The sequence below is a fragment of the Chanodichthys erythropterus genome, chromosome 14 (assembly GCF_024489055.1).
Source record: "Chanodichthys erythropterus isolate Z2021 chromosome 14, ASM2448905v1, whole genome shotgun sequence".
NCBI lineage: Eukaryota > Metazoa > Chordata > Actinopteri > Cypriniformes > Xenocyprididae > Chanodichthys > Chanodichthys erythropterus.
The window spans coordinates 44762699-44789405 of NC_090234.1; the positions used below are offsets into that span (position 1 = coordinate 44762699).

General features: G+C 36.0%; 1 protein-coding gene across 6 annotated transcripts in view; it reads right to left on the reverse strand.

Moving 5' to 3' along the window:
* The window catches only part of ubr3 (ubiquitin protein ligase E3 component n-recognin 3), an 83256-nt gene that overhangs the window by 17388 nt on the left and 39161 nt on the right, over window positions 1-26707 (reverse strand). For 3 of the 6 annotated variants that reach the window (XM_067408834.1, XM_067408833.1, XM_067408835.1), the window contains 8 exons: window positions 20775-20924; window positions 18537-18670; window positions 16703-16813; window positions 13899-14099; window positions 13497-13633; window positions 10908-10993; window positions 4593-4698; window positions 2270-2370 (listed from right to left, as the gene is read on the reverse strand). In XM_067408834.1, coding sequence (XP_067264935.1) covers window positions 2270-2370; window positions 4593-4698; window positions 10908-10993; window positions 13497-13633; window positions 13899-14099; window positions 16703-16813; window positions 18537-18670; window positions 20775-20924 — 1026 coding nt within the window. Of the gene's footprint in view, window positions 1-2269; window positions 2371-4592; window positions 4699-10907; window positions 10994-13496; window positions 13634-13862; window positions 14100-16702; window positions 16814-18536; window positions 18671-20774; window positions 20925-26707 lie in introns of all 6 variants that reach the window. The other 3 variants (XM_067408832.1, XM_067408831.1, XM_067408830.1) reach the window with 1 other exon arrangement.

Consider the following 26707-nt stretch of genomic DNA (forward strand, 5'->3'; position numbering starts at 1 on the left):
CAGAATAAGTCATTAATATGTGCTTAATAATTACTAATAAACAGCCAGTATTCTAGTAATATGCATGCTAATAAGCAAATATATAAAAAATAAAGTGTCACACCTGTACCCAATAACATGGCACCCCCTACCGTATAACAGTGAAAACACGGAAAGCTGGAAAATTCTGTCAATGGCGGGGAACAGTTGAAGGACTGTGAATTAAATTTGGAAAATGCTAACGCATCTTACATCAGACTCTTTGACAAATGGCTATTTTTCTGCTTAAAGGTGCCCCCTAAACGTGTCTGTGAAGTTTCAGCTCAAAATACCCCATAGATTTTTTTTATTAATTTTTTTAACTGCCTATTTTGGGGCATCATTAAATATGCACCGATTCAGGCTGTGGCCCCTTTAAATCGCACGCTCCTTGCCCTCTCGACTATAATACAGTGCATTTACAAAGTTCACACAGCTAATACAGTATAACCCTGAAATGGATCTTTACAAGATGTTCGTCATGAATACTGCATGCATGCGTCGGATCATGTCAGTATAGTATTTATTTGGATGTTTACATTTGATTCTGAATGAGTTTGATGGTGCTCTGTGGCTAACGGCTAATGCTACACTGTTGGAGAGATTTATAAAGAATGAAGTTGTGTTTATGAATTATACAGACTGCAAGTGTTTAATAATGAAAATAACAATGACTTGTCTCTGTGAATACAGTAAGAAACGATGGTAACTTTAATCACATTTAACAGTACATTAGCAACATGCTAACGAAACATTTAGAAAGACAATTTACAAATATCACTAAAAATATCATGTTATCATAGATCATGTCAGTTATTATTGCTCCATCTGCCATTTTTCGCTGTTGTTCTTGCTTGCTTACCTAGTCTGATGATTCAGCTGTGCACAGATCCAGCTGTTAGTACTGGCTGCCCTTGTGTAATGCCTTGAACATGAGCTGGCATATGCAAATATTGGGGGCGTACATATTAATGATCCCGACTGTTACGTAACAGTCGGTGTTACGTTGAGATTTATATATAAAAGATTTATATATCTTATAAATAAGATTTACAAAAGGAGGAGGAAGCAATGGAGTTTGAGATTCACTGTATGTCATTTCCAAGTACTGAACTCTTGTTATTCAACTATGCCAAGGTAAATAAATTTTTTGATTCTAGGGCACCTTTAAGACAACAGATCGTATATTTGACTTATTACCCTGTGGTGAATATGAAGGTTAAAGAGCAGCAAAACTCAAGAGCATGTAGATGTGAATTTGAGAACTTGTACAATAAATATTCATACTTGTACGCTAAAATTTACACTCACAGCTCCAATGTGAAAACCTGTAAAATAAAAATCTGAAGTTGAATGTTGAGATTTGCACCTGCAGACACTATTCACAAATCTATATTCTGAATCAGAAGTTGCAGACATGTAGTCACAAATGTGTAAAATACCATTCACAGAAATACAATGACAGACACAATCTTGTAGCACATATTTTCACTTATTCTGATATTCACATTTGCAGTACCACCTCGATTAAAGTCACAATGTAAAATTTTTGGATGAAAGTATCCAAAAACCACTAGAACAATGTTATATATCTTGTTGACTTGTGTACTTTTATTATCACAAATGTTTCCAAGAATGTTAAAATCCAGATAAATAAGCAATCTTAACAAGGACTCGGACCGTGTCCATGAGTCAACCTATCAACGGCATCATACCCGCGTTACTCTCGATTTCCAGTTTTATTTTGTAGAAACCATGGAAACACTAAAGCCAGAGGAGTCGTTTTATTGGTTGGTGCCTAGCCAAGTAAATGGGACTTCTTTTGTACACAATAATGTCACGCCTCAGAGGCGATCTAAAATGCTTAACATGACTTAATGTACTAAGACAGTGATATTAAAAGACCAAACTCAGTAAATGCTCAAACACAGAGATCTATATAAATAAAGTTCAGATGAAAACCTTTGGCTGTTGTGTTCAAATCTTTTGTTAAAGCATGAAGGTGGTGCTTCAAATTGAAATTGATGTGATGGTAGAAATGCCTTTACCCAATTCTAGAATTTACTCATTGTTTTTGATTGAATGTTTTTTTTTTTTAAATCACATTTTTATTTTTAACTTAATTTGTCAGCCTTACTTGATAAATTAGGCATGAAGAAGGTCTTTCTCCATCTTTTACTGTGTGGTGTGAACATGAACAATATTTGTAATTTCATTTAACTGTGTATGTATGTGTGCTTGTGTGTGTTACCTTTGCGTAAAGGCTGTGGCATGGTGAGGATGAAGATGATGAGGAGGGACGGGACGTCTCTGAAGAGCATAGGCACCTCGGGACGTTCATCATCACAGAACCTGCACACAAAACACAGAATCATACAACAGTACAAAACACTAAATGCTGTAGAAACACACAAACGCATTATCACTACAAACAAAGAGCGAGCATCTAAAACATATAAACATCAACTATACACAGCATTTTTACATTAGCTGCATGATACTATGTGGTCTACAGACAATACTATGTTGCCCACACAACTTAAATCATTATGTAAAAACAGGACCATCACTGTGGGCGAATATCCATGAAGTCCTTTCAATGGAATTTTATGGTAAATGTACAGTAGGTGGGCAGGTTACATAAAATAAGCTAATAAATTATAAAAGAAAACAGAAAAGCAAGTATTTATTTATTTAGCAGACAACTATTTGAGTGTATGGAAAGCAATGACATTCACTGACTTTACTGTCCAAACACAACTATCAGATCATCTTTTTTCTGTTTGACAAGTGATTGTGGGCAGGCGGTAACAGGGACAGCAGTGCTTTTATTCTAATGGCTGTATTAATAGCTCAGCGAAAGTGCCCGAGGATTGTAGTGACAGAGTTTTCCTTCAAAAGCCCCTAACAAGGTATTTATAACCACAGCTGCCTCCCCTCTGAGTCTAAGTCCAGCCCGGCTAACAGTCCTAAGAGACACACAGGTGAAAACCCTGTCTTACCGCCTGAACGCAGGAGAAATGAGGCCACTTAACCAGCCCGACAGTGTTAAGTGCCTTTTAAACAGGAGATGTGGTGAGTGGTAACCTCCACACAGCCATAAACCCTCAAAATAAACCGCAGCACTCATGAAATGTAGTGCGGCACACCATAATTTGCGAGATGCAGCAGTTATTAGTATCTATGGAAACCCCATTTGCTCAAGTCTTTCTCTCTCTCTCTCTCTGTCTTTCTTTCAAAAAGATGCAGCAGCAGTCGAGAAAAAACATAATAAAAAGCCACTAAGAATAACAATAATACTTCTTTTAGCATGTTGTTTTATTGTTATTTTTTTAAATAAAATACCATTTATAGCAGAAAAAAAATCTCGTGTATGTGTATCAACGTTGTTCACGTCATCCAGTCAAGTTCTTTTTGACTGATTTATTAGAGGAACTGCCCCTCATTTGCTTGTAAATCAGACTCCACTGGTTTCATTGTCAATGTTGAAATGAATAGAAAGATTCATTTCTATTCTTTGATGATTTTAGAACAGCATTTGTTTGAAATAGAAATCTTTTTAACATTATACATTATCAATTTAATGCATCCTTGCTGAATAAAAGTATAACATTCTAAAAAAAAAAATAATACAAATCCTACTGAATGATTTTGAATGTACATGTAGTGTATGTAGGGAGACTTCAATTTTACTGGCAATGCATCATGGGAATAAGCATTTGAACAAGTTCTATTGTCAAAAATTTCATAAAAAGGACTGAACTCTGATTTTGCTGTGGCAGGATCGGTTCAGAAAATGTGTGTGCGCATGTGTCTAGGTTTGGCTATACTTGTGAGGGCCAAATATACTCACTTACATAGCGTAACATTATGACAACCAAACTAGTGAGCTCATTCCTGGTCTTAAAAAGCTTATAAACAAAGTCCCTTTAAAACAAGTCATTTCACTCTGCGGCCATCTATGAAACGCCTCTCGGGCATTGAAGTGCAGCTCCTATCTCTTTGAATGGGGAAACATCAAATTCTCCAAAGCTTTTTGCCAAGCTTTCCATTAAATTTCATATTTGAAATCACCAATGAAATCTGACAACAAATGTCTCATAAATTTTGTTTCTAAACGCTCAAATCATGTCAAAACCCTGTATTTTTCAGGCTGGATCAAGCTAATGTGCATGTGCAGTCCTAAATGTGCGTCTCTATAGAAAGCGTGCGTCTGACTAACGGCATCTGCAGTGATGTGATGACTTTACCAATCAGCAACTGGCTCTTATTTAGAAGGCGGGACTTACCCCGCCATATTGCGCATTGCACTTTCTCCAATTCATAATAATGTGAGTGCCCCGTCTTTCTATATAAAGTCTTTGTAATAAATCGGCCAAAAAAGTTTTGGTTTAAATCTACTGTAGGGTTTTGCACATGTTTCTATGATGTAAAGGTTTAGGGGTTGGAGTTGGGTTACGTCATAGAAAATATCATTAATCTGATATAAAATCAATAAAAAATCTGTGCAATGTCCTCACTAAGATAATGAAACAAATGTGTGTGTGTATGTGTGTGTGTGTGTGTGTACTCACTCAGTCTCTCTGCTGTATGTGCTCTGTGTGAGTCTGGTCCAGGGGTTGTATGCTGAATCTATGCTGTAGAGACGCATGTGCATGGCCAGCACATGAAACAGCTGATCTGAAACACACAGAACACGCAAGTTTTAGTGTGTGAAACACGATAAATGGAGTTTGCGTAAAGCCTCTAGGTACGTAGGAGGAAGTGACAGATATTAGACCTCATGAAAACTTGTCCTTTTACACAGATCAATGTCTTTGACACATGCTGTGTCCAGCACGTGCTAAAGGCACTGAACCCACCTGACAAACACACAGGGGCTTCAGAAGCAAAGCCTGATGAACCTGCAACTTTACCTCAGCAGACAGATTACAAAAACTCTGAGGAAGACAGACAGACTGAGGTTTCAGAAGAACATGAGGTTATAATTCTTTTATATTCTATCTATTCCCAACATGCCTCAGAGATGCTAAAGTCAGACTGAAACTTATGCCCACATACAGTACACCCATCAACCACTCTAAAAATAGAAATTCATTAACCTACTTCTGTGAGCAGTACATCTAGTGAAGGTGAACAGATTGTGACTGCAATGTGGTGTGATTCAGACAGTAAAATAATAAGTGATACTGGGATTTTACACTAGTTTAGCCTTTAACTACTAATTTTGTCTCCTCTGAATGCAACAAAAGATGCAACGTCTCTCAGACTCAATCTGCTTTTACAGGCTGTGGGGATTCTGTGATGCCAGATCTGTATTATTACCTGAAGCTAAACACCAGCAACATTCAGGAAGCTGGCTCATCAACAGACTTATGATAGAGCAATAGCACCACCTATAGATGATTGTAAGAATGATGGGGAAAACAAATACTGAAAAAATACATCAAGGTTTCCACAAAGATATTAAAGCAGCACAATTGTTTTCAACATTGATGATAATCAGAAATGTTTCTTGAGCAGCAAATCATATCAGAATGATTTCTGAAGGATCATGTGACACTGAAGACTGGAGTAATGATAATGAAAATTCAACTTTGATCACAGGAATAGATTATATTTTAAAACAGATTCAGGTTGTGTTAATAGTTTTTTTTTTTTTTTTTTATTGTGATCATGTTTTATACAATTTTACTGTTTTTCTTGTATTTCTCTGTAACAAATAAATGTAGCCTTGATCATCATAAACTACCCTTTCAAAAACATTTAAAGACCTGACTGACCCCAAACTTTTGAACTGTACACAACTTTTTTTTCTTAAGCAACAGCACAATTTATCGGTCACAAAGTTATGAATAACTACAAACTTCTCAGCTCACAATCTCACATTTGGGAGCCTCAAAAACGGTCAAGAAAATGTTTCTTTTTACTTTAAAATCATAAATGACTCTTTAACAAAGATGGGACTATATTGCAAGATTTCTTCTATTCATTTTTATACGCCCGTTCCGTCTCCTCCTCTAATGTCTCAGACAAGGAGCAACACATTTGGGTATTAAAAAAATATGTCTGCATTTTGTTCTATTGCAAAAATGTTTAAATGCAAAAAAGGTCTAAACCTCAGATATGACGGCAAATGGAAATGTGAGAGATCTTCAGATATTTATTTCATTCCTCCATCCTGTTTCTATTCATTTCCCAATCACTTCATCATGTAGCCTGACAGCTGAAACTGAGATCTCTGCATCACTCTATTCCACTTCTCTCCACCCCTATCCTCACACACTCTCTGGCTCCATATTGATTTTGCGTCTCCACCCACCTGTGATTATAGTGTGCACACTCGGCCCTCTTCACATGCCATCAATCAGACACGTATATGAAACACGAGTGAAAAAGAGACTGGCAAAAGCTAAAGTTCTCCAATCTACACTAACATCCAGAGAAAAAAATTAACATTACATGACAATCAAATTATCCAAAATACAACCCAGAATCACTCGGACTACAGCCATGCACACACTTAATGACTGTAAGGCAGATTATGAATGTAAATTGATACTTATGACTGATCGCGCTCAAACGCGTCCAGTCAGAGCCAGTTGCGTTCAGTCTGCGATTACAGTCGGTGTTCAAATTCCATGTGTAAGTATATAAATCTGCTTCAGTCGCAGGAAACAATTTCTGTATGTTGAGCACAGTCTTAGAATGTTTTAGCTAGTCGTTAAATGTGTGCCCGGCTTAAGCTAGAGGACAGCTGACAGCAATGGAATAGAACATTCTCTAAGGAAACTACTTACAAGCCACTTACATGTGAAAAAGTCACTGTTTTTGAAGTAATTAAACTCGCAGCTTCATTGTTAGTAGAGAGACGCTGCACAGATGCGGGTAACAAGTCATAAAAACAACCATAATTTTTACCCTTCCAGTTGAATATTGTGATGCAAACATCTTTAAGTTGTCCATGGTACAAGTAATTCACAGCTAGGTGTGCATTACACTGTCTTATCAAGCTTTGCGAAGGCACTAAACTGAGAATCAGGTGGTTCATTGCATCCCCATTGTGTATTAAAATTATGTAATTCACACCTAGCCATGGATAATATCTTACTGAAGTGATTGGACATACACTTTTCACCTCAATAAATAGGATATGCTCTTCTGATTTGGGCCAATAAGCAACCACTTAGTAACGACCCAGAAAAGCCTTGCAACCGCATGCTTTGAAAAATAAAACAAAAAGTGAAACAAAATGCAAAACTAAAAAACATGCTGAAAAATTATATTCTAGCAACTAGGGATGTCCCGAGCTGATCTCAAGAATCGGGGCAGATTCAGCATTTTTTTAAACTGATTTGGTATCGGCTATGCTAGGCCCAATCATGCGGTTGTTGTGCAGTAGGTGGCGGTATGCATCTTCAAGTCGGTTTGCTAATCACCATCAAAAGGAAAAGAAAATATGTGTGTGACGCATGAGAACCAATGAGGTCCATTCTATCGCGTCACACATATTCAAGTAGCAAAGTGACGAATCACTAAAATAATTTATTTACTGTTTATTTTTATCTGCTGTCAGACTATTTGAGATGTCATTGCCATAACGCATTACTATGGGTTGCGTTTGGCTTCATACTTGACTAACAGACTAACAGTTTTGCATAGCAACCATTACAAAAAATAATTTTTACCTGTATCTAGTGGTAGTGGTGTGTGTGAGAGATAATATAGGCCTATAAATATAATTACTGTAGCAATTAATTGTTACATTGGAATTACTCCAATTATAGTGATAGATGCCAATGCCTGAAAAGGTTGAAGTGAATTACAAGGGTGTTTGCAGTGGGTAGTGTTTACATTAATCTTATGTCATAAAAGCACTGAGCCGAGGTGCAAGTATATTTAACCATTACATGACTCAACGCACGAGCGCTGTCCAGTACTCTTCTTCATGAGCACTTGTATCGCAAATCGAGAATCAATGTATTGTCCCAGCCCTAATACACTGGACTGATTTGAACTTTAATCTACTTGAAGTGTGCACCAAACACAAGGAAAACACAAGGTCCACAAGGTCTCGCCAGATGCTCAATATTAAATGACTCGGATCAGAGCGGGGTACAAAAACCTGATCGGGACATCCCTACTGACAAACACTTGCAACACCCTAGCAATATGGCGGTGAGATTTGCACAGACTCACAATCGCTTTCTTTGTCCATACTTTCTATTTTCTTGTTCTCTTGCTAAGCTCTAATGTACTGAGACTGAGTAAATCTGGCCCTCTCTATGGATGTGTGTTTAATGTAGCTCAGAAAATGGCTGCTTTGCTGGAGTGTGAAATCTCTTCAGCTGCGCTTGAGTGTCTGGATTTTTTCATGACAGCTCCAGGTCTGCACACACACTCGTTTGTACAGAGCCGGTGTGTGGATGCGTGTCGACTGACTGGTCTTGACTGCAAAAATCCAACAGCAGCAGTCTCAATATTCTCCTTGCACCCAGTCCATCACCATACAAATATATCATCCATAATGCATCACCCCTGAACAATTAGAACAGTCCCATCCCATCTGAATCATGGACAGTAGTCCACTTGTCACATGGGCAACCAGAGAAATTTCATTTGGGGTGGCGGTGTGTAGTGGTTAAGGTTCAAGGCTGGTAACTGCAATGTTGTATCCCTTAATGCCCTATCAATGAACTCTTTCTGTCCTTGAACACTAAATTGAAGACAGTGAACTTCAGATTACTCCAGATAATTAAACTGTAATAAGTTCAGGACCAGTGGCTGACACATTCAAGGCCAACATCATATCTAAAGAGCATGACATACGCAGAATATTATAGCAATTGAAACTTGTGCAAAATTGCTGTAATTAAATGAATACATTTACTCAATTCACAAAAAATAGAAAAGTGAACGTTTATTTTTAATTAACAATGCTGGCATGGATTTGTGAACTGTCAAGTTCTGCCAAGCAGGCACTTTTAGATTCTGAAAATCTCAAAATGACCCAGCCTGGCACAAAATACTCTAAAGAAATTAGACATTAAGGGTGTGATCACACTTTGCAGGTTTGGTTTAATTAAAACAAACTCTTGTGTGATTGCTCTGTCAGTGCGGTTTCATTTCAGTAAGTGTGAATGCTGTTGGCCAAACTTGGTGTGCACCAAAAAAGCGAACTGAGACTGACAAAACCAAATGCAGGATGTAATGTCTCAAGATAACCCAGCTACACTTTATTTTACAGTGCCGTAGTTATATTGTAATTACTCAAATAAGTACTGAATACTAATAATTAACTACTTGTACTTAATATAGAGTTACAGTTAGGGTTAGTTACATGTTACTATGCATAATTTACTGTTATTACTATAGTAAGTACATGTAGTAACATGTAACTAGGGAACTGTAAAATAAAGTGCTACCGATAACCCTAAAAAGGACAGAATGCTCAAGGACACCTGCTTCTTCCTGTCATAGTCGCAATGTTGTCCATTACAGTTTGGTACAGGCATTGGAATCGCCATCTCCTTGCAGCAGTTCTTCATTTGTGTGTGCAATGGTGGATTTCCTGCTACCGTTTTGAATTTTTTATGACCTCTTCATGAGTTCTCAGCTGGTAAAAATACCACACATACAATGAGAGCATTTAGTGCACAGCATTGTTTTAAGGATGCACTGAAATGAAAATTCTGGGCCAAAACAGAAACTTCTGGATGCATCAAAAGTTCTTTTTAATTATTATTTATTTATTATTATAAATTAGCTTTATTATTTTTTGTATGAATATTATACTTCATAATTATCAGTAAATATAATAATTTTAATGATACTGAATTTAAAAAAAAATATAAGCCAACAAAATAAAATAACTACTTTTATTGAAAGTAACATTAAAATTGGACAGAAAATATTATTCTTTATTCAGTTCTATGCAACAGAATCAGATGTAACATTTATTTTTTGACCAATTATCATTAGCAGAGCGGATAAGTGAACGAAAGGGTATAGCATTTTACCAGCGTTGCCCAGCATGACTATACTGTATCATACCATGTTACAGTACAGTAGGGCTATTGCAAACAGAAACAAGATACATTAATACATAGAAATTTCACATCGGCGTTATTTGAATAGACTTTGCTTTTCCGATGAGAATGAGAGGTACATGAGTGGAGCGTTCGCATGGACCGTGAGTAACTGAGCTTCACTCGTGCATAGAGCAGAATATTGAGCAGAGCGTCACACCGCCAATGATAACGGCTAGAGCGAGAGTGCAACCTGAGCGCTGAACACCGAGGGGCAGGGCGGCATATATTTTCGGTCATTTTTCTCTTTTGGACAAAAACAGAAAATGGCACTTCAGCTGATAATTTTCAGCGGCTGAAATTTGGGTGCATCCCTAATTGTTTAAACATCCCTAAAAGTTCCATCACAAAATATAAATCATAAAGTCTGTCCAATCAGGTTGTGAACATATCTTTTTGCCTTTTGTTTTGCATCTTTACGTTTGGGGTTAAAAAATGACAGTGTGAATACTAATCGAAAAAGGACTAAATGTATCATGTTTTTTTTTTTTTGGACTGAACCAAAAACAATGAAGAGAACTGAACTACAAGTGTGAACACACCCTAAATCTGCATTATTCACATAGTACTGTATACTCTGGAAATTTGGACATTTTGTCACTCAAATTTTATGCTGATAACAAAATAAATAAATAAATATATATTATATATATATATATATATATATATATATATATATATATATATATATATATATATATATATATATATATATATATATCTATATATATATAAAAAAAATCAATCCAACAAACATTAAACTAAAAAAACAAAAAGAGAGAGAAAAAGAAAGAAACTCACTGAGACAGGAGCGTTTGGCAGCAGCACTGGCCCCCCCACTGCACAGATTCCCCCCACGATGAACCAACTCTAACTCCAGATTTGTCCTGAGAGAGCGAGCGGAAGAGTGTTAGTCAACTAGAGCAGCTCTGCAGGAAATTATCAATAGGTCAAATGTTCCCATAACATTTTAACTGAAACTTGATATTTTGGCATTATAAAAGGTACACAACATATAAATAGAAAAAACAAACCAAAAAAAACATGAAAACATGGCTCATCGCATTGGATTTCTGAGCTGGACCTGTCCTTTTACAATGCCTTATAAAACCTTATAATACAATTTAAGTTTTCAAAAATGACAACACTGTAAGAGAAATAAATCTGTAGAAAAGTGGAAAAGGTTCTGGTTTCTGTTAAATTTACAGATATTAACTTGGCTTTAATCTTAAAACACAACACAATGCAAAGCATAGTTTAAAATACAGGTAAATAAAATACAGAAAAATCAATATGGAAAATTTCCTTCATATTAACAGTACATTGAGCCCTATTTTTACAGACCTCTTTTAGAGTGTGCAAACAAAGTTATAATGTTTGATAACACATACAATAACTACGTAAGTTTTCTTCAAACAATTCAATGTATCACAACATTTAAAAGGCAATACAGTGCTATGAATTATCCATTAAAAATTTCTAATCAAGAAATGATGTCTTAAGTTGCTCAATTTTTTTACATTCGCATTTATTTTTTAGCATTCTATCTTTTTGGTGTTCTACCAAGCATTTGCCTTATCAAGAGCAAAAACACATTGACACGATAACTGAGACGTGTGATTAGTATGTGAAGAATCCAACGTAAGGCTCCTCATACACAAACACACATGAGTCTGAGATGTGCATCTACATTATTACAAGCTGAAATCTGAAAATCCACAGAAAGACTGCAACCTGTGTGCACTAAAATCAAGTTTTTTAAATTAACATTGCACATGCCATGTCTTACAGACACTTAGCAAAATCTTAAAAGCCTCCTGGAAGAGAAGAAAGGGAGTGGGGAGATGAAAAGAAACAAGCAATTTCACATAGATAATGCACTGGTGAGTGGATCCACCTGGCTGCCACTGATAAGTGAGTGAGAGTGAGAGAGATCGCTGCTCACAGACAGACAGACAGACGGACGGACAGAGGAGGGGTGTGGAGGGGCTAATGGCCTGAGAATGATCATCCTGCTAAAGACAGGACACAACTAAAGATGCTGGAGTGGGAGCAGGTGGACACCCTAGAGTCACTGAACATTTGAGATGAAGTTAACAGACCATCATCCAGTATAATGTGATCATCAGACAAAACCAGAAAAAGAACAAACAAAACCACAAAAAACAGTAAAATAAACAAAAATAGAAACAAGTGATAAAAAAATGATCAAAGACAAACAAACAAAAACAGAATGAAAGACCAACGCAAGTTAAACAATGAACAACACAAATAAAAGAAAACAAAAAAGGATGGAACATAGAAAAGGCAGTAAGAAAGAATGACAGTAGACAAAAGAAGAAATAAAATGAGGAAAAAACAAAATAACCAAAGCACATGCAAACAGATGGTGAAAGAAACAACAAAGGAAAGAACAAGCAAACTAAATGCTGAACAATATAAACAATAAAAAAAAAGAAGCAAAGAAAGAATGGATGAATGAAACACAGGAAAGAAAGTACAATCAAACAGACAAAGAACGATTAAAAAAGACAAAAGAACAAACAGGAGAACAAATAAAATAAATCACAAATGAACAAAAAACAACAATGAATGAATTAATGAAAAAAAAAAGGCAAAAGTATGTATAATGGGGGAAAAAAACATGATTTACACAGATAGTGTTTATAGTTCAATAAACCCATGCAGTCAAACCACTGATCTGAGAACAGACTATATGAGGAGGTAAAAATTAGCCAATAAACTTTCAATGCCATGTTTTCCCCTGTCGACGCTGCTGAATATAACACACATTTCACAAACACACACTCTTCCTCCAGGAAACACTGATCATATTTAAGTACATATCGCAACTAAAATGATGCCATTTACACAATCATTTTCACAAATTTTGTCAAGAATATAAACACTCTCAAGACATCAGAACATCTGTATACAACACACTTTACACTGTACTGAACTTCCTTCAAATGCCAAACATGATAACAACACTCAAGTTTAGAGAAAACACACTGACCAATAAAAAAAGTGTGGTTACATTTTACTTTGATGGTCCCTTTTTACACATTCTGTTGACTATAATTAACGATGCACCTACATGTCTCCTAACTCTCAGAATATAAGTAGACTGGTAGGGTTAGGGTTAGAATAAGTTGACATGTAGTTGCAAAGTTACTTATAGTCAGCAGAATGTCTGTTGGGGAGCATCAAAATAAACAGCAGATATTAAGCAGACAGTCTACTAACACTCTTATGAGAGTTAGTTAACATGTAGGTGCAATGTTACTTACTGTCAACAACAGAATGTTCAAAGGGGACCATCGAAATAAAGTGTTACCAAAAGCAGAAAAACTGTGTAATTTATGTCTTAAATAGATGCGCAATGCTCACCTGGCCACGGAGTACATGAACAGGAAGTCATTATCAGGCGACCCTGGGTTCTTCCCATAATCCATGTATTTTTTCTGTGTGGTGTTTTTAATGTCCTTTATAACAGATTCCATCTCTTTACTGAGGTTCGACTCCGCCTGGGAGGGGGAAAAAACATCAGATTTGTGAAGGCCTCTGTGTTTTTCAGAACTTTAATGACCAGACATGCAAGTCTATGACACTGGCTTGAGATTTTCTGTTATGAGATGTTAAACCACAACAATCACATGGAGGTGAGTGGCACACCAGTCCTTACTCTGAATCAGGATGGAGGGATGAGATGAACAGAACAGAAAAGAGGGGAGGGGAGAGCGCTCTAATAAATACCAGTATAGGATCTCTCTGCTTTACGCTGGCGCTTACTGGGAAAATGCCCAGCTGCTCCTGAAGGTCCTCCACTTCCTTCACCAGAGTGGACATGCTCTTGTTACTGGGTGCGTGCCAGGCGGGCGTCTCTATCCCACGGCCAGGACGACAGGGTAAAACACTGTTGGCGAACTGACGACACAGTGGACAGGTGAACTCGCCCTTATCCACAGAAAATCCCTGAAGAACCTGATCATTCTGAGGAATAAAAAAATATGATAGAGGTTCATTTACAGCTAGGTTTACAATTGAATACTTTATAAAAAAAATAAATTAAAAAAAGACAACACTCATAGTATCCCATATGACATTATCTGTTACAGTAAAAGTCTGGTCCACATAGCTTATTCTGTTATCATGGTTGCAATGGTGTCCTGGGTGGTTGTTAGGATGTTGCTTACTGGTCCAAGTCGAAAGAGCCCAGTGATATTCTAGTCACTAGTCTAGATATGGCTTGGTTTTGTCTCTCAATAGCCAAGTTTCCATTCAAGAAGAAAAATGTTCACTGATGTAAATGCTAATTATGGATAAAACTTTGCAAGTGTCAACACAATCTTTAAAGTCAGTGCATAAATTCTATGCTAATACTGCACATTGCAAAAAATGTTCATCCAAAAAGGGAGATTTAACACAAATAAATAAGGTGTCACATGACAGAATTACACATGCACACGCACCCGCATCCTCATCTATTTCCCATTATAAAACTGTTAGTTCCTGTCATTGATTCTGGTCAATAGCTGTGTGATAAACGGTTCTGTGTATCACTACACAACATCCTTAGCAACCACTCTTAGCAACGTAAACTGTTTGTTCTCAACTGATATTGTTCATTGAAGCTTTCTGTATTATGTAGAAGAGTATTGTGAGAAAGAGGTCAAGTGAGCGAGTTTATTACCTGCATTTAGCATTTTCCTTCAGGTCAGTCCTGTAAAAATCTGTTTAATTGTCCTTTGTATTATCTTGTCCTTTTAACAGTTAAGGGGTTTTCCCATGACTGACAGCTCTAGTCAAAGCATTTGTCAGTTGCGTTTTGTTCCGTGTTCACAACAATTCAGTCTTTTCAATGTAAAAGTGTTTGCTACTGACGGTCTTTGCTGCCATCTAATGGCGTGATAATGCAACTTCTGTTGCTGTTCACGGTCAGGGACTATTTTTTCAGGTGGAAGGAAGGCTTTTGATGAAAGTTTAATTGATGAAAGCTGCATTGATACATATTTTTGGCTTTAATGTTTGTATTATGTGGTAACCATTTTATAAAAGCAATAAGCTTTATAAGCTTTGTGTTGTACCTAACAGCGCCCTTCCGCCGTGACTTATTCACGAATCACGATACAGCGCAGCCTCTCATACCTTATTTCTTACTTAAAGCATTGTTTCTGGGTACTGTGTTAAATCTAGTTGGACTTCATACACAGCAAAATGGCCTAACGAAATCTAAATTCTCCACATTTGTCACGGTATCAGTATATTTTTGTCCCATGAAAACATTTTGCATACTGGAAAAGATGCTTCAACACATAAAGGCTGTTACAGTACATGCATCAGATTACTAACTTAAATTATGTGTGAAAGTAGGAAGCAAAATTTCTGTGAAATTAGATTTTCTGTGAAATTAGAATGCCAAAGAAAAAGAATTTGCGAAAATTTGCGCAAAACGAATATGCACAAAATTGTGTATGGAATTGTCTCAAAGGCAGATTTCTTATCTGGATGAAAACAGGCTGCAGACAGCAAACTTTTTTTCTTTTTTCATTTTTACTTTGTCGAATGAATATGAATATTGCAAAAAGTGGACAGAAACTTTGCTAATGCAAATCTATGGGAAATTTTCATTTCTCTTTTCACCTGGCAGACAAAAACCATAAGTCAGACTGATCAGAAAAGTAATGCCACACATACTGACTTTGTTGCTGCAAACTGCATAATTTGTAATAATTAATATGTAATGTAATGTAATAATAATTAAATAAGACTGGAGCTTATGACTTTGAGGAAGCTCTTGGCATTTTTTGGTTATATATGCATCAGTCTTTGAGGGTTCTGTGAACATCTCCTGAGACTAAAGTGCTGATAATTCTAGAGCTAAAGGGCTGCCTAAACCTCCCTCTCTTGCTCTAAGCGCCAATGCTCATGTTACAGATAATTAAGCAGATGGTTATGTCAGACTGCCCTTATTAGCATAAGTTCGGTTGAGAAGAAACAGTGGTGGATGAAACTCTAATAACAGATCAGAGTCTGAACTAATAGCTCAAGATTTTGTCTAGAAAGACATTTTGTATTTGTACATCATGGAAAATATTGTTGAACGTACCAACTTGTGTATCAACAAAATGTAACAAGTAAAACACAAAATGAATCCTTAAAAATAATTTTTAGATAGACATTGAACTGATGAGTCTTTATGTATAACAGTCAGTGAAGGCAGCTCCAGTATGGAGTCTGTGGTTCACAACGCTCTGGTGCCATGGGACATTTTCATAAATGATGAATTGAGGTTTGGGATACAGCTGACAGAGTGTGTGAACAGTGAATACTGAATATCTATTTGACAGGGGAGTCAAACTCCAGTCCTGACGGACTCCAGATCAGAAGCCACTTTATATTAGACAGCTGGATGAATGATTCCAGAATCATCTGTTAGGTTAAATCATTTAAGAGCTGTTCAATAGCTAGGCGGGCTGTGAGATTGGGGTCAATGAACATACACTTTTCCTAATTGTAGTAAGACTTCCTCTATAACTGTTCCAAATGCATGATAAATGGCTTGATAAGTTACAGCTCTTTACAGTGATTCTCACCCGTAAGGATTCCATGTAGGACTTGTGACAGTCTATATGCAGAGTGTGGCCGCACGTCTGCACATATACACCACCGTCCCAGCCAACAGACACAGACTGCAGACAGGAACTCTGGGAAATTGAGAACACAAAAAGGGAAACTTCAGAGTCTTGACATAACGAGTGGCTTGTTAACAACACATTCAGGCTTTGTTTTAAACTCTTTAACTCTTTAAAACACAATGAACGCCACAGATTTTCACTGTACAGTTTAACTCCTTAAAGGTCACCTACAAATGCTAGTTGGGACGCTTGGCGGCGTTATTATTTATTGCTTTTTTTCACCTCACATTTCAGTAATCATCATAAATTAGGTATCATTCGAAAGCTTAAAAACTCAGCATTCATCCTGTTTAAATCCTTTTAGCAGGCTCCTCCCCCTAGTGGGTGTTGCCATGTTTCATATAACAAAATGTATTTGAATTACTTTAGTCAAAACTTATCTAATCTTGATAAAACACATTGTCGGAAAGGTCTGATTCTCAAGATTCCATATTTGGCATCTGTTTTGTGATAGAAGTGATATTTGGACAGAAATGTATTAATATTTTACGGGAGAATCCATAAAAAAAAAAAAAAAAAAAAAAAAAAAATTCAATGGAATGTGGGTGTCACCTGGTGGCTATTTTTGGTGCAACGCCTAAATCTCATGGAAACTTCAATTTTTGTGATATCAACTTCAAATTTGGAACACAACTTGGTTAGACATATGGCTTTGATTTTATATAAAATTCATAATTTATATAAAATTGTACAGTACATTTGATGTACAGTAAATTTAAACTTCTATAACTTTTTTATACTTTAACTTTCACTTCAGCAACAATCTACCGAGTGTCATCTTTAAAGCAAGACCAAACGTATTACTATATTCCTGTTATATATATTCTATATTTCAAAGAATTCTTGAATAGAACAAATCAAGTTTGGATAGTGCATTTTCACGTCCATGTTCAATAAAGAAGGGTGACATTTAAGGGGTTAAACCTTTTTTTTTTTCGTGTTTGTAGAAGAAAAAGGTTCAGAATTACAAGTGTGAGTAAATGATTTTCATTTCGAGTGAATTAACACTTTAATGATGTTTCATTTCAAATAAAAGAAAAATAGATCAAAAGAAAACTAAATGAAAAGAATGAGATTATAAATAAGACAACGAAAAGAAATTAATAAAGTAAAAGCAAACAAAAAAAGAATGCAGGCAAAAAAGCAAAAACAAAATGAAAAAAGAAAAAAGAAAACAAACATTTGGTTTGGTATAGAGTGAAAATGTGCATTATAAAACAGCAAGTTCTGGCTCTTAAATATGATCTGGCATCATGCTCAAAGCTGCTGAAAAATAGCTGATATGCGGCACAGCCGCACAGCAATTGAATTCAATATTAATGCAGCAACTGTAAACCATCTACACAGTTAAGATAATGAGCTCAATTAACTGGCAGAAGAATTGTTCATTCTAATTGTTCAAAGCAACATGACAGATGAGAAATTGATTTTAATGTGTCACACTGTGCTGAAACCTTTACTGAGGTAACAGCACTGTAATTTATTGGTCTAAAGTATGTGTGTGCAACCATAATGAGGTTGTACCTGTATGAAAGTCAGTAGCGTATGAGTAGGTGTGCATTTACAATGCTTAAAAGCATCTCAGACAAATAATAGAAGATTTGCACATTTATGCTTATGCAGTCATATTGCACTGAGCAAAAATGTTTGAGATGTTTCAGAATGAGTTTTATATTGTTAGTGTATTATAGAGATGTTATTGTGTGAACGTGTGTTTATATATGGCACATACATCTTTAAAGTAGCGTTGCATAAGGGACAGTCTAACGTCATTGGTCGCTCCACATGTGTCCTCAGGGTAGATGTGCTCCTCATCTGTAGTGGGCAATCGCTTTGGCGTGTCGCTACGACAACGGTGCCCCAACACTGAAATACACATACACACTCTTCAGAAATGGCAATCATATGCTAATTAGCTGCCATCATCACATTCATGGCACTCACCATTTGCATACTATAATGAAGTACCATGTCAAAGTCAAAACTGTAACACGCGCCACGCCAATGCTTGCTGACCCCAAACCCTATCGTACTGAATACTCAGCTAAAATTTTTTAAAACAGACCAAATCTGCAGTCTGTTAGTCCATCAAATCTCTAAGAACTGTTGATTTTCTAGCTCTGCAGATTTAGACATGACTGCTATAGAAACACACAGGAAAGATGCCATCTTGACCTTGAAGCGTTTCAAGACTACTAAAATCACATATCGAACAAATCAAAGATGAGTGATTATTCATAAAACACAATGTTAATTTTAATCATAGCACCTGCTGAGAAGCACTTGATAAATTAAGCAATGAAAACACTGCTGTTAAAACAAGTAGAGTAAAGTGGTTTAATGCACAGTTAAAGAGCTCCAGTGATCTGGACCACAATCTGAACCTGCAGATGGAAAGCTGTAATGCTACACACCGTCCTAGTGGTGATATAGAGACTTACACAAACTAAAACATGTTAGTGATGTTCGGTGCATAGGTGTAACACAATACATAGAATTTCAGCTGCTTTAAAACTAAATGTATTCTGAAAAGCGCTATACAAAAAAATATACATGGATGTTGATCACACAAAACTTAAGACATAATCAAAACTTTTATTAAACCTACAACTACAGAAAATATGGATCCAAAAAATTCAACATGATCAAGGATCATAAGACAAAATACTGGACGGATCAGAAATGTACATTAAGTGGTACATTTTTTTATGTGGTTTGGGATGACATGAGGGTGAATAGATGACAGAAATTTAATTTTTTTGGACAACCTATTTTAAAAAGGGCATGAAATGAAGATTCTATTTTCATTACACTATGGAAAAAAAGATCTGATGCTACTCTGGTCCCATCGCAATTTTATATATAGTGTCTGCTTGGATGACGTTTAGAAAACGAGAACAAGTATGTTAACAAAGGCATAGGCAACTATGAAACTGATTGGACCTCCAAAACATGTGTAGTCCCCCAGGGCTCGATCCTTGGACCTCTAATTTTTAATCTGTGTATGCTTTCACTAGGCTAAATAATGCAGTACAACAACAACATTGATAATCATTGGCATGTAGATATCACCCAAATATTCTGTGCTCAAATGTACAGACTTAAGTCCAACAGTCTCTATATACCATTACAATTACTTGGTTTAGGATCTGAGATACAGGTGTGTCTTAGAAACTGACTGAAGTGTAGTCACTGGGGTGGGAATCTTTAAGCACCTCACAACCTGAAATCTGAAATGATTCACAATCTACATTATTTTTTCTCTAATTGATACATTTACTGACTTTAAATCTTACATTTATTTGTACATTTTTTTATTTAATCAGTTTTGTAATTTTGTAAGTTCTTTTTAATATGACTACAAAATAAAAATTGTATTTTGAGAATTTTCAACTGACTAAATACAGCTTTAAAAGTAATTAAGTAATTAGTTAACAATAAAGAGGAATAAAGAAACATATTACAAGCAATAAACACAGAGTGCTTTCAGTATCTACACGTTTAAAGTATCTGAACAAGATCCATGAGTGATTATACACTTATAAGATCTTATAAGCTGCATTACAGATATATTTTGAGATATCAGATGTTTCACGTACTGAATACATATTTCTACTGCATTCCTTGTCTTTGTTGAGAATTTTTAAGGGAAAACATTGAAATACCTGCAGGCGAGACTGCAAACTTTAAGTATAACATCAAGCAATTAAGTCCACGATTGCCCTTGTAATTCACTTAAAACTCTTTGAACTTTCTAAAATCGATTCTGAAAATCATTGAGGAGAGAATCGCGGATGCATCAGAGAATTGATTTTTTTTTTTTTTTTTTCATCAAGTGTTATCAACAACATTTTTAATTACTATGTGCCCTGATGTTATCCGTTTCAAAAGTGGCCTAAAATACATTAAAACTGGTCAATGTTGATAGACACTGATACATAGATGATGCAAATGTTGGAGTGTGTGATACCTGATGAAGCCTGCAGCAGTACCACCAATCCTGTGGGTCTGTCTTCAGTGGACGGTCCGCTTTGACCACAGATCACACAGTCATACAGAACCTCAGAGTCCAAAGGTTCTGCCGAGCCCACGTCCATCACTGCATCTGTTTCAGGTGACTCTATTAAACACAGAATTAAACAAAACAAAAGTCAGATAACCTATATAAGGAATTATAGACAACAGAGTCTTTGAGATCACAAAATCTTCCTTCAAATAAAAGGGTTTCCACAACCCTGGGTTTTCAGCTGGTGGAAAATGACGTATATTGCAACCATAGAAACTAGCAAACGATTTGGGTTAGAAATTGCAGATTCTGCAAGACCTAAAAAGCATCGGCATCCATCTACAAAGCTATATGATCAGTGGCATAATTAAACATGTATAAATATACATTGCAAGGCTCGTCGCTTTCCATTGTCAATTGCACTCATTCCTGTTGCATGTTCTTAATCTGGCAACCCATGTGAATGTCAAGTCTTGGACTTCAGTACAGTACAGTAAAGCAACAGGGATACTTTGCATAGGTGATGTATAATATTCAGTTTAATTTATGTCGAAATTGATTGTTCACCAGAAACTTAAGAGAGACTGGTATACTTTGAAGCTCCTAGCAAAAAAATTGCCAAAAAGTATCATCTTTTCATGATAAGATCATTCATTTCCATGGCATTCCACTGAACCATGGTCCCACCACAGTACTTTTTGTTTTTTTAAGGGTTTAGCGTTTTCATTTTACATTAAAAAAATAAATGAATAAATAAAAAAATAAAACCCAGAGAGAAGCCAAGCATAAAAGTCAGAGAAAAAGGGGGTAAAATCCAATAACTGAATATGAATTATGAGCTCAGTAGATTGGCAAAACCTAATTAGTTATATAATGTGGATCTGAATTACTTTTTTGCACTCTCCTGGTTAAATTAACAAACGGTTAATGGAGGTTCAGGCGGTCATGCATTAAAAGCAGTAACAACAGAGCTAATGTTGTGTGAACCATGTTGTATTAATGTGGAAGCTGAAACGAATATTCTGGGTGCGTATAGTTATGAGGAGGCTCAAGCATGGTTTGAAAACCCCCGTCTTAAACTCTCTAACTCTAAAAGTGTAAATAAATTAAGCATAATATCAGAATTACTTTTAATAAAGTGACATGTCTTTTTTTTTTTTTTTTTTTTTACTATTTAATTCATTTATTGACCAATTAGAAAAAAATATAACTTATCTATATATTGTTCATATTTAAGGTGCATAAACAGCGTCAGAGTTGTTGTAATATGTAAAATATAAATCAAAACAAAAAAAACCCTTTTGTTATAAAAAAAAAAAAAGAGCTAGAGCTGCACAATTCTGGAACTGAGAATCACTGAGATGTTTGTGTTTAAAATAGAGATTATGATTCTGAATAGACAACAAAACAAAATAACGTAATTTAGAGGTTCTGAATAATGTTAGTTGTGGCGTTCTATTTATTTATTTATTTAATTTTAATTAATTTGAATTTTTTTTTTTTTATCGTTTTATATAAATGATTCAATGACTTGCTCAAATACTTCACTTGTCTCATTACTGGATTATTCAGTGTTTTTGAACGCATCTCTTGAATGAATGATTCAATGACAAAAACATTTTTTAACAGTCACTTGTCACCACCTAGATTTACTCTATTTTGATTGCTACCGCAGACATCAGTGTTTATATCTGAACTATAAACTTTTAACCCAGTACTTCTGTGATCATTTTAATTATTGTAACAGAAATAATGATATTATGTAGTTGAAAAGACAGTTTGTGAAGCTGTTTCATATCTATACATGACAACTGCTCTATCAGTGGCAAAGCAGATTTGAATGTTCCGCTGTAATTGTACTCGAAGGTTTAATAGACATAACAGAATCGCTGTCATTTAAGAACGAGACTGTGCGGGGGTTTGAATTGTGATTGCGATCTTTTAACGATAAATTGTGCAGCTCTACCACAAGCCAAGCACTGGCTTCCACTGTATAGAGACTCTCAATCAACACAGATGTAATGCATTTAGTTACTTATTATTAAGAGTAATGCAAAACTTACTATATTTTTCATCACTTTTAAAGTAGCGTTCCCAATCATAAACACAGCTGATGTCTGCTATTCCATTAATTACCTTTTCTAAATCACTCTAAAACATTAAAGAACATGTTCAATTTCAGGGCAAATAAAGGCTTTGTAAATGTCAGTGTGTGTTTGGATTGATTTTTAGCTTAAGGTGCACTGATAGAGACAGGAAGTCTATGGGGAAATGAAACGTTTGTGCTAGAAAGGTAATGTGACAGTGTTTGCCTGAGGCTGCCTGCCAGGTACTGCTGCCCCCCACACACCCGACCTAAATAAACATACAACGACAACTAGTCGTCACATGTGGACAATTCGTGAACTTTGTACACATTAAAACAGGTCAAAACATTAAATTATCGTGAAACTAGTTTTTGTTGATTACATTCAAATCCATCCATCCATTTTCATCCAGTAGACCTTGTCCATCACAAAAACACACAAGTATACATCAACTCAAGAATTAATGCAGACAACACATCAGTCAAGCTCTGATTATACAGTAAACAAGATTAATGAACCTGACCACCAGATCACCAACAAATAATGTATATCACAAAGCAATTAAGCAGCAAATACAACTTAATTAACACTGCTTTTCATAGCAATAAAAGCAATGTGTGAACTTTGAGAGATTTATGACAGAATTATTATCCTACGCACTATTAAACAAACCAAAACGATAAAAAAAAAGAGCTCCATTTTAATTACTGTATTGCTGGTGGAAGCAAAAGAACTTTATATCCTTTAATAATGTCAAATATTCGAAGAGTAAATGTTTATCATTTCAAGCTTCACAGCAGAAGGATACAACATTTAATTCAATGTAATACTCAGACAAACAATATGAAGCAGAAATCTGTCATGATGTCATGCTCCTGAGAAAAACATATTGGCCGTTGGCAAGAATTGAAATGGAAAATATCAACCATTACATTGGCCATGGCAATTATTCAACCACTAATTGTATCAATAATGAGACATTTTAAATGAAATCACACATTTCCTTTAAAAATATGACATCTTTTAAAAAAACGTTCGATGGCACTAAGTCTAAGGTGTCCCCTGAATGGGTCTGTGAAGTTTCAGCTCAAAATACCCCATAGATTTTTTTTAATTAATTTTCTTAACTGCCTATTTTGGGGCATAATTAGAAATGCGACGATTCAGGCTGCGGCCCCTTTAATTGCTCACGCTCTCCGCCCCCTCCCGAGCTCTCGACTCTATCACTGCATAAACAAAGTTCACACAGCTAATATAACCCTCAAAATGGATCTTTACAAAGTGTTGGTCATGCACGCTGCATGCATTATGTGAGTATTGTATTTATTTGGATGTTTACATTGATTCTGAATGAGTTTGATAGTGCTCCGTGGCTAACGGCTAATGCTACACTGTTGGAGAGATTTATGAAGAATGAAGTTGTGTTTATGAATTATACAGACTGCAAGTGTTTAATAATGAAAATAGCGACGGCTCTTGTCTCCGTGAATACAGTAAGAAACGATGGTAACTTTAACCACATTTAACAGTACATTAGCAACATGCTAACAAAACATTTAGAAAGACAGTTTACAAATATCACTAAAAATATCATGTTATCATGGATCATATCAGTTATTATTGCTCCATCTGCCATTTTTCACTATTGTTCTTGCTTGCTTACCTAGTCTGATGATTCAGCTGTGCACAGATCCAGACGTTAATACTGGCTGCCCTTGTGTAATGCCTTGAACATGAGCTGGCATATGCAAATATTGGGGGCGTACATATTAATGATCTCGACTGTTACGTAACAGTCGGTGTTATGTTGAGATTCGCCTGTTCTTCGGAGGTCTTTTTAACAAATGAGATTTATATAAGAAGGAGGAAGCAATGGAGTTTGAGACTCACTGCATTTCATTTCCATGTACTGAACTCTTGTTATTTAACTATGCCAAGATAAATTCAATTTTTAATTCTAGGGCACCTTTAACCTCTTCAATGTGATTATAATAGTTGCACAGAGTTTTTATGAATGAATGTAGCATCAACTATCTCAGGCCCATAAATACATCTGTCACATAAAAAGCAAACACTGGTTGGTTGGTTGCTTACTTACATGTTAGTCAGATGGTCTGTTCCTGCCTAAGTGGTGAAAATAAGCTTTAAAGTTGACTATATGCCGACAGCAAGTCTGGCTTTGTCTGTATCATTGACACTCAAATTGTCTTTAATGAATCAACTCAATTTGATTTTTGATCAGGCATTGACTGAAACTCATATCCCTCTGTAAACACCTTCCTCCTTTTCACTGTCTCTGTTCTTATTTCTGCGGTAAGACATCCAGTATTGCTCTGAGATTCATTACCATATGCACAGATGCTTGAAACGCTGGTCCAATTTATCTCATTATAATTCTGGTGCAAATATCCATGTCCAAAGTGACCTTTGATTCAAATCTGGAAAACAAATGGAGCCTGTACAGCACACCTCAAGAGAATGTTTTATTCTGACAATCCCAGACACACGCACATCTATAACACAGACACTGCTCAATGTCAGTGGGGACATCAGCCATGGGTGTCTGAAGCTAATATATTTTAACCAAATCTCAACGTCATTTTAGCATTTTCTGGTGACAAATGGTGAACAACAAAGACATACTGTTTCTCTAAACAGATAAGATATGATCTTTATTTAAATAACTCTGCTAGTGATGCACTGATATATCTGCAACCAAAAATGAATTTCTGGTTTCGGCCAAAACAGTCTGGAGGGCCGAAATCATTGACTAAAAAGTGACGTTTAATTAGCGTTTCTCCGATGGTGCGTTTTGACAGTATTTGTATCTTTTTCATGCACACAACATAGATAAGCTACAACAGCAGGGTTTGACAATAAGGACTGCCCGATGGCCCAGGCCAACATGAAAGATGCTCAGGACATTTGACAGAATCATCACTAGCCCAATCATTCACACGTTTTAAAGTCTTGCTAATTTAAGTGTTCAAGTGATTTTGAACAATTTAAGCCCAAGAAGATACAAAGAGTTCTTGAGCTTGAACAGACAAATACACACAAAATTGTCAAAATGCAGTAAACAGTCAGTTTTGTCAAGTGAAAGTAAACAACTGAGAAATAAAATGCATGTGTAACAGAATATTTGATCCGTGCAGCTCTTAAAGTGACAGTAGCCTAATATACCAGCAGCCGTCTGTGTCATTACTGTTAATTAAAACAAGAGACAAAAAGAAAAAGTGAAAAATCCGTATGATACAATACAATATAGATTTTTCATTTTTAATCAATATTTTGATTTTGATAAATCAATACTGATTCTTAAATATTTTTTTTTATGCAGAGCCACTTAAAAACTGATTCGACTGTTTCATAATCCAGAAAGATTCTTTCAAAACCATCCCATGTACAGTACATGGGCTGCCATGTGTAAGATATGATGTTGACTGTACTGAGACATTGTAATGTTTATTTTAAAACTTCATCACTCATGTCTTAAACAGTGTCACTGCATTGTCCCTCTTGATCTCAGTGACCAGCACTCAGCAGAACTGCCCTGAAGCAGAACAATACGGCCCCTGAGATCCCCCTCCACGCTTCTACTAAAAGGGCCTGAGGGAGTGTGTAGGGCAGAACGGAGGCAATTTGAGTCACCTTCCTTCAGAGAGTACAATGGCAGCCAACAGCTTTCAGCATTCAAGGATTTCTGCAAGTTTACCAAGTCCTCTAAACTCTACATCTGTGTGTGTATTCACAAAATGGCTAGTAATGGTTTAAATTGTAACTGACTAAACCAAGAAAGCTACACTGGAA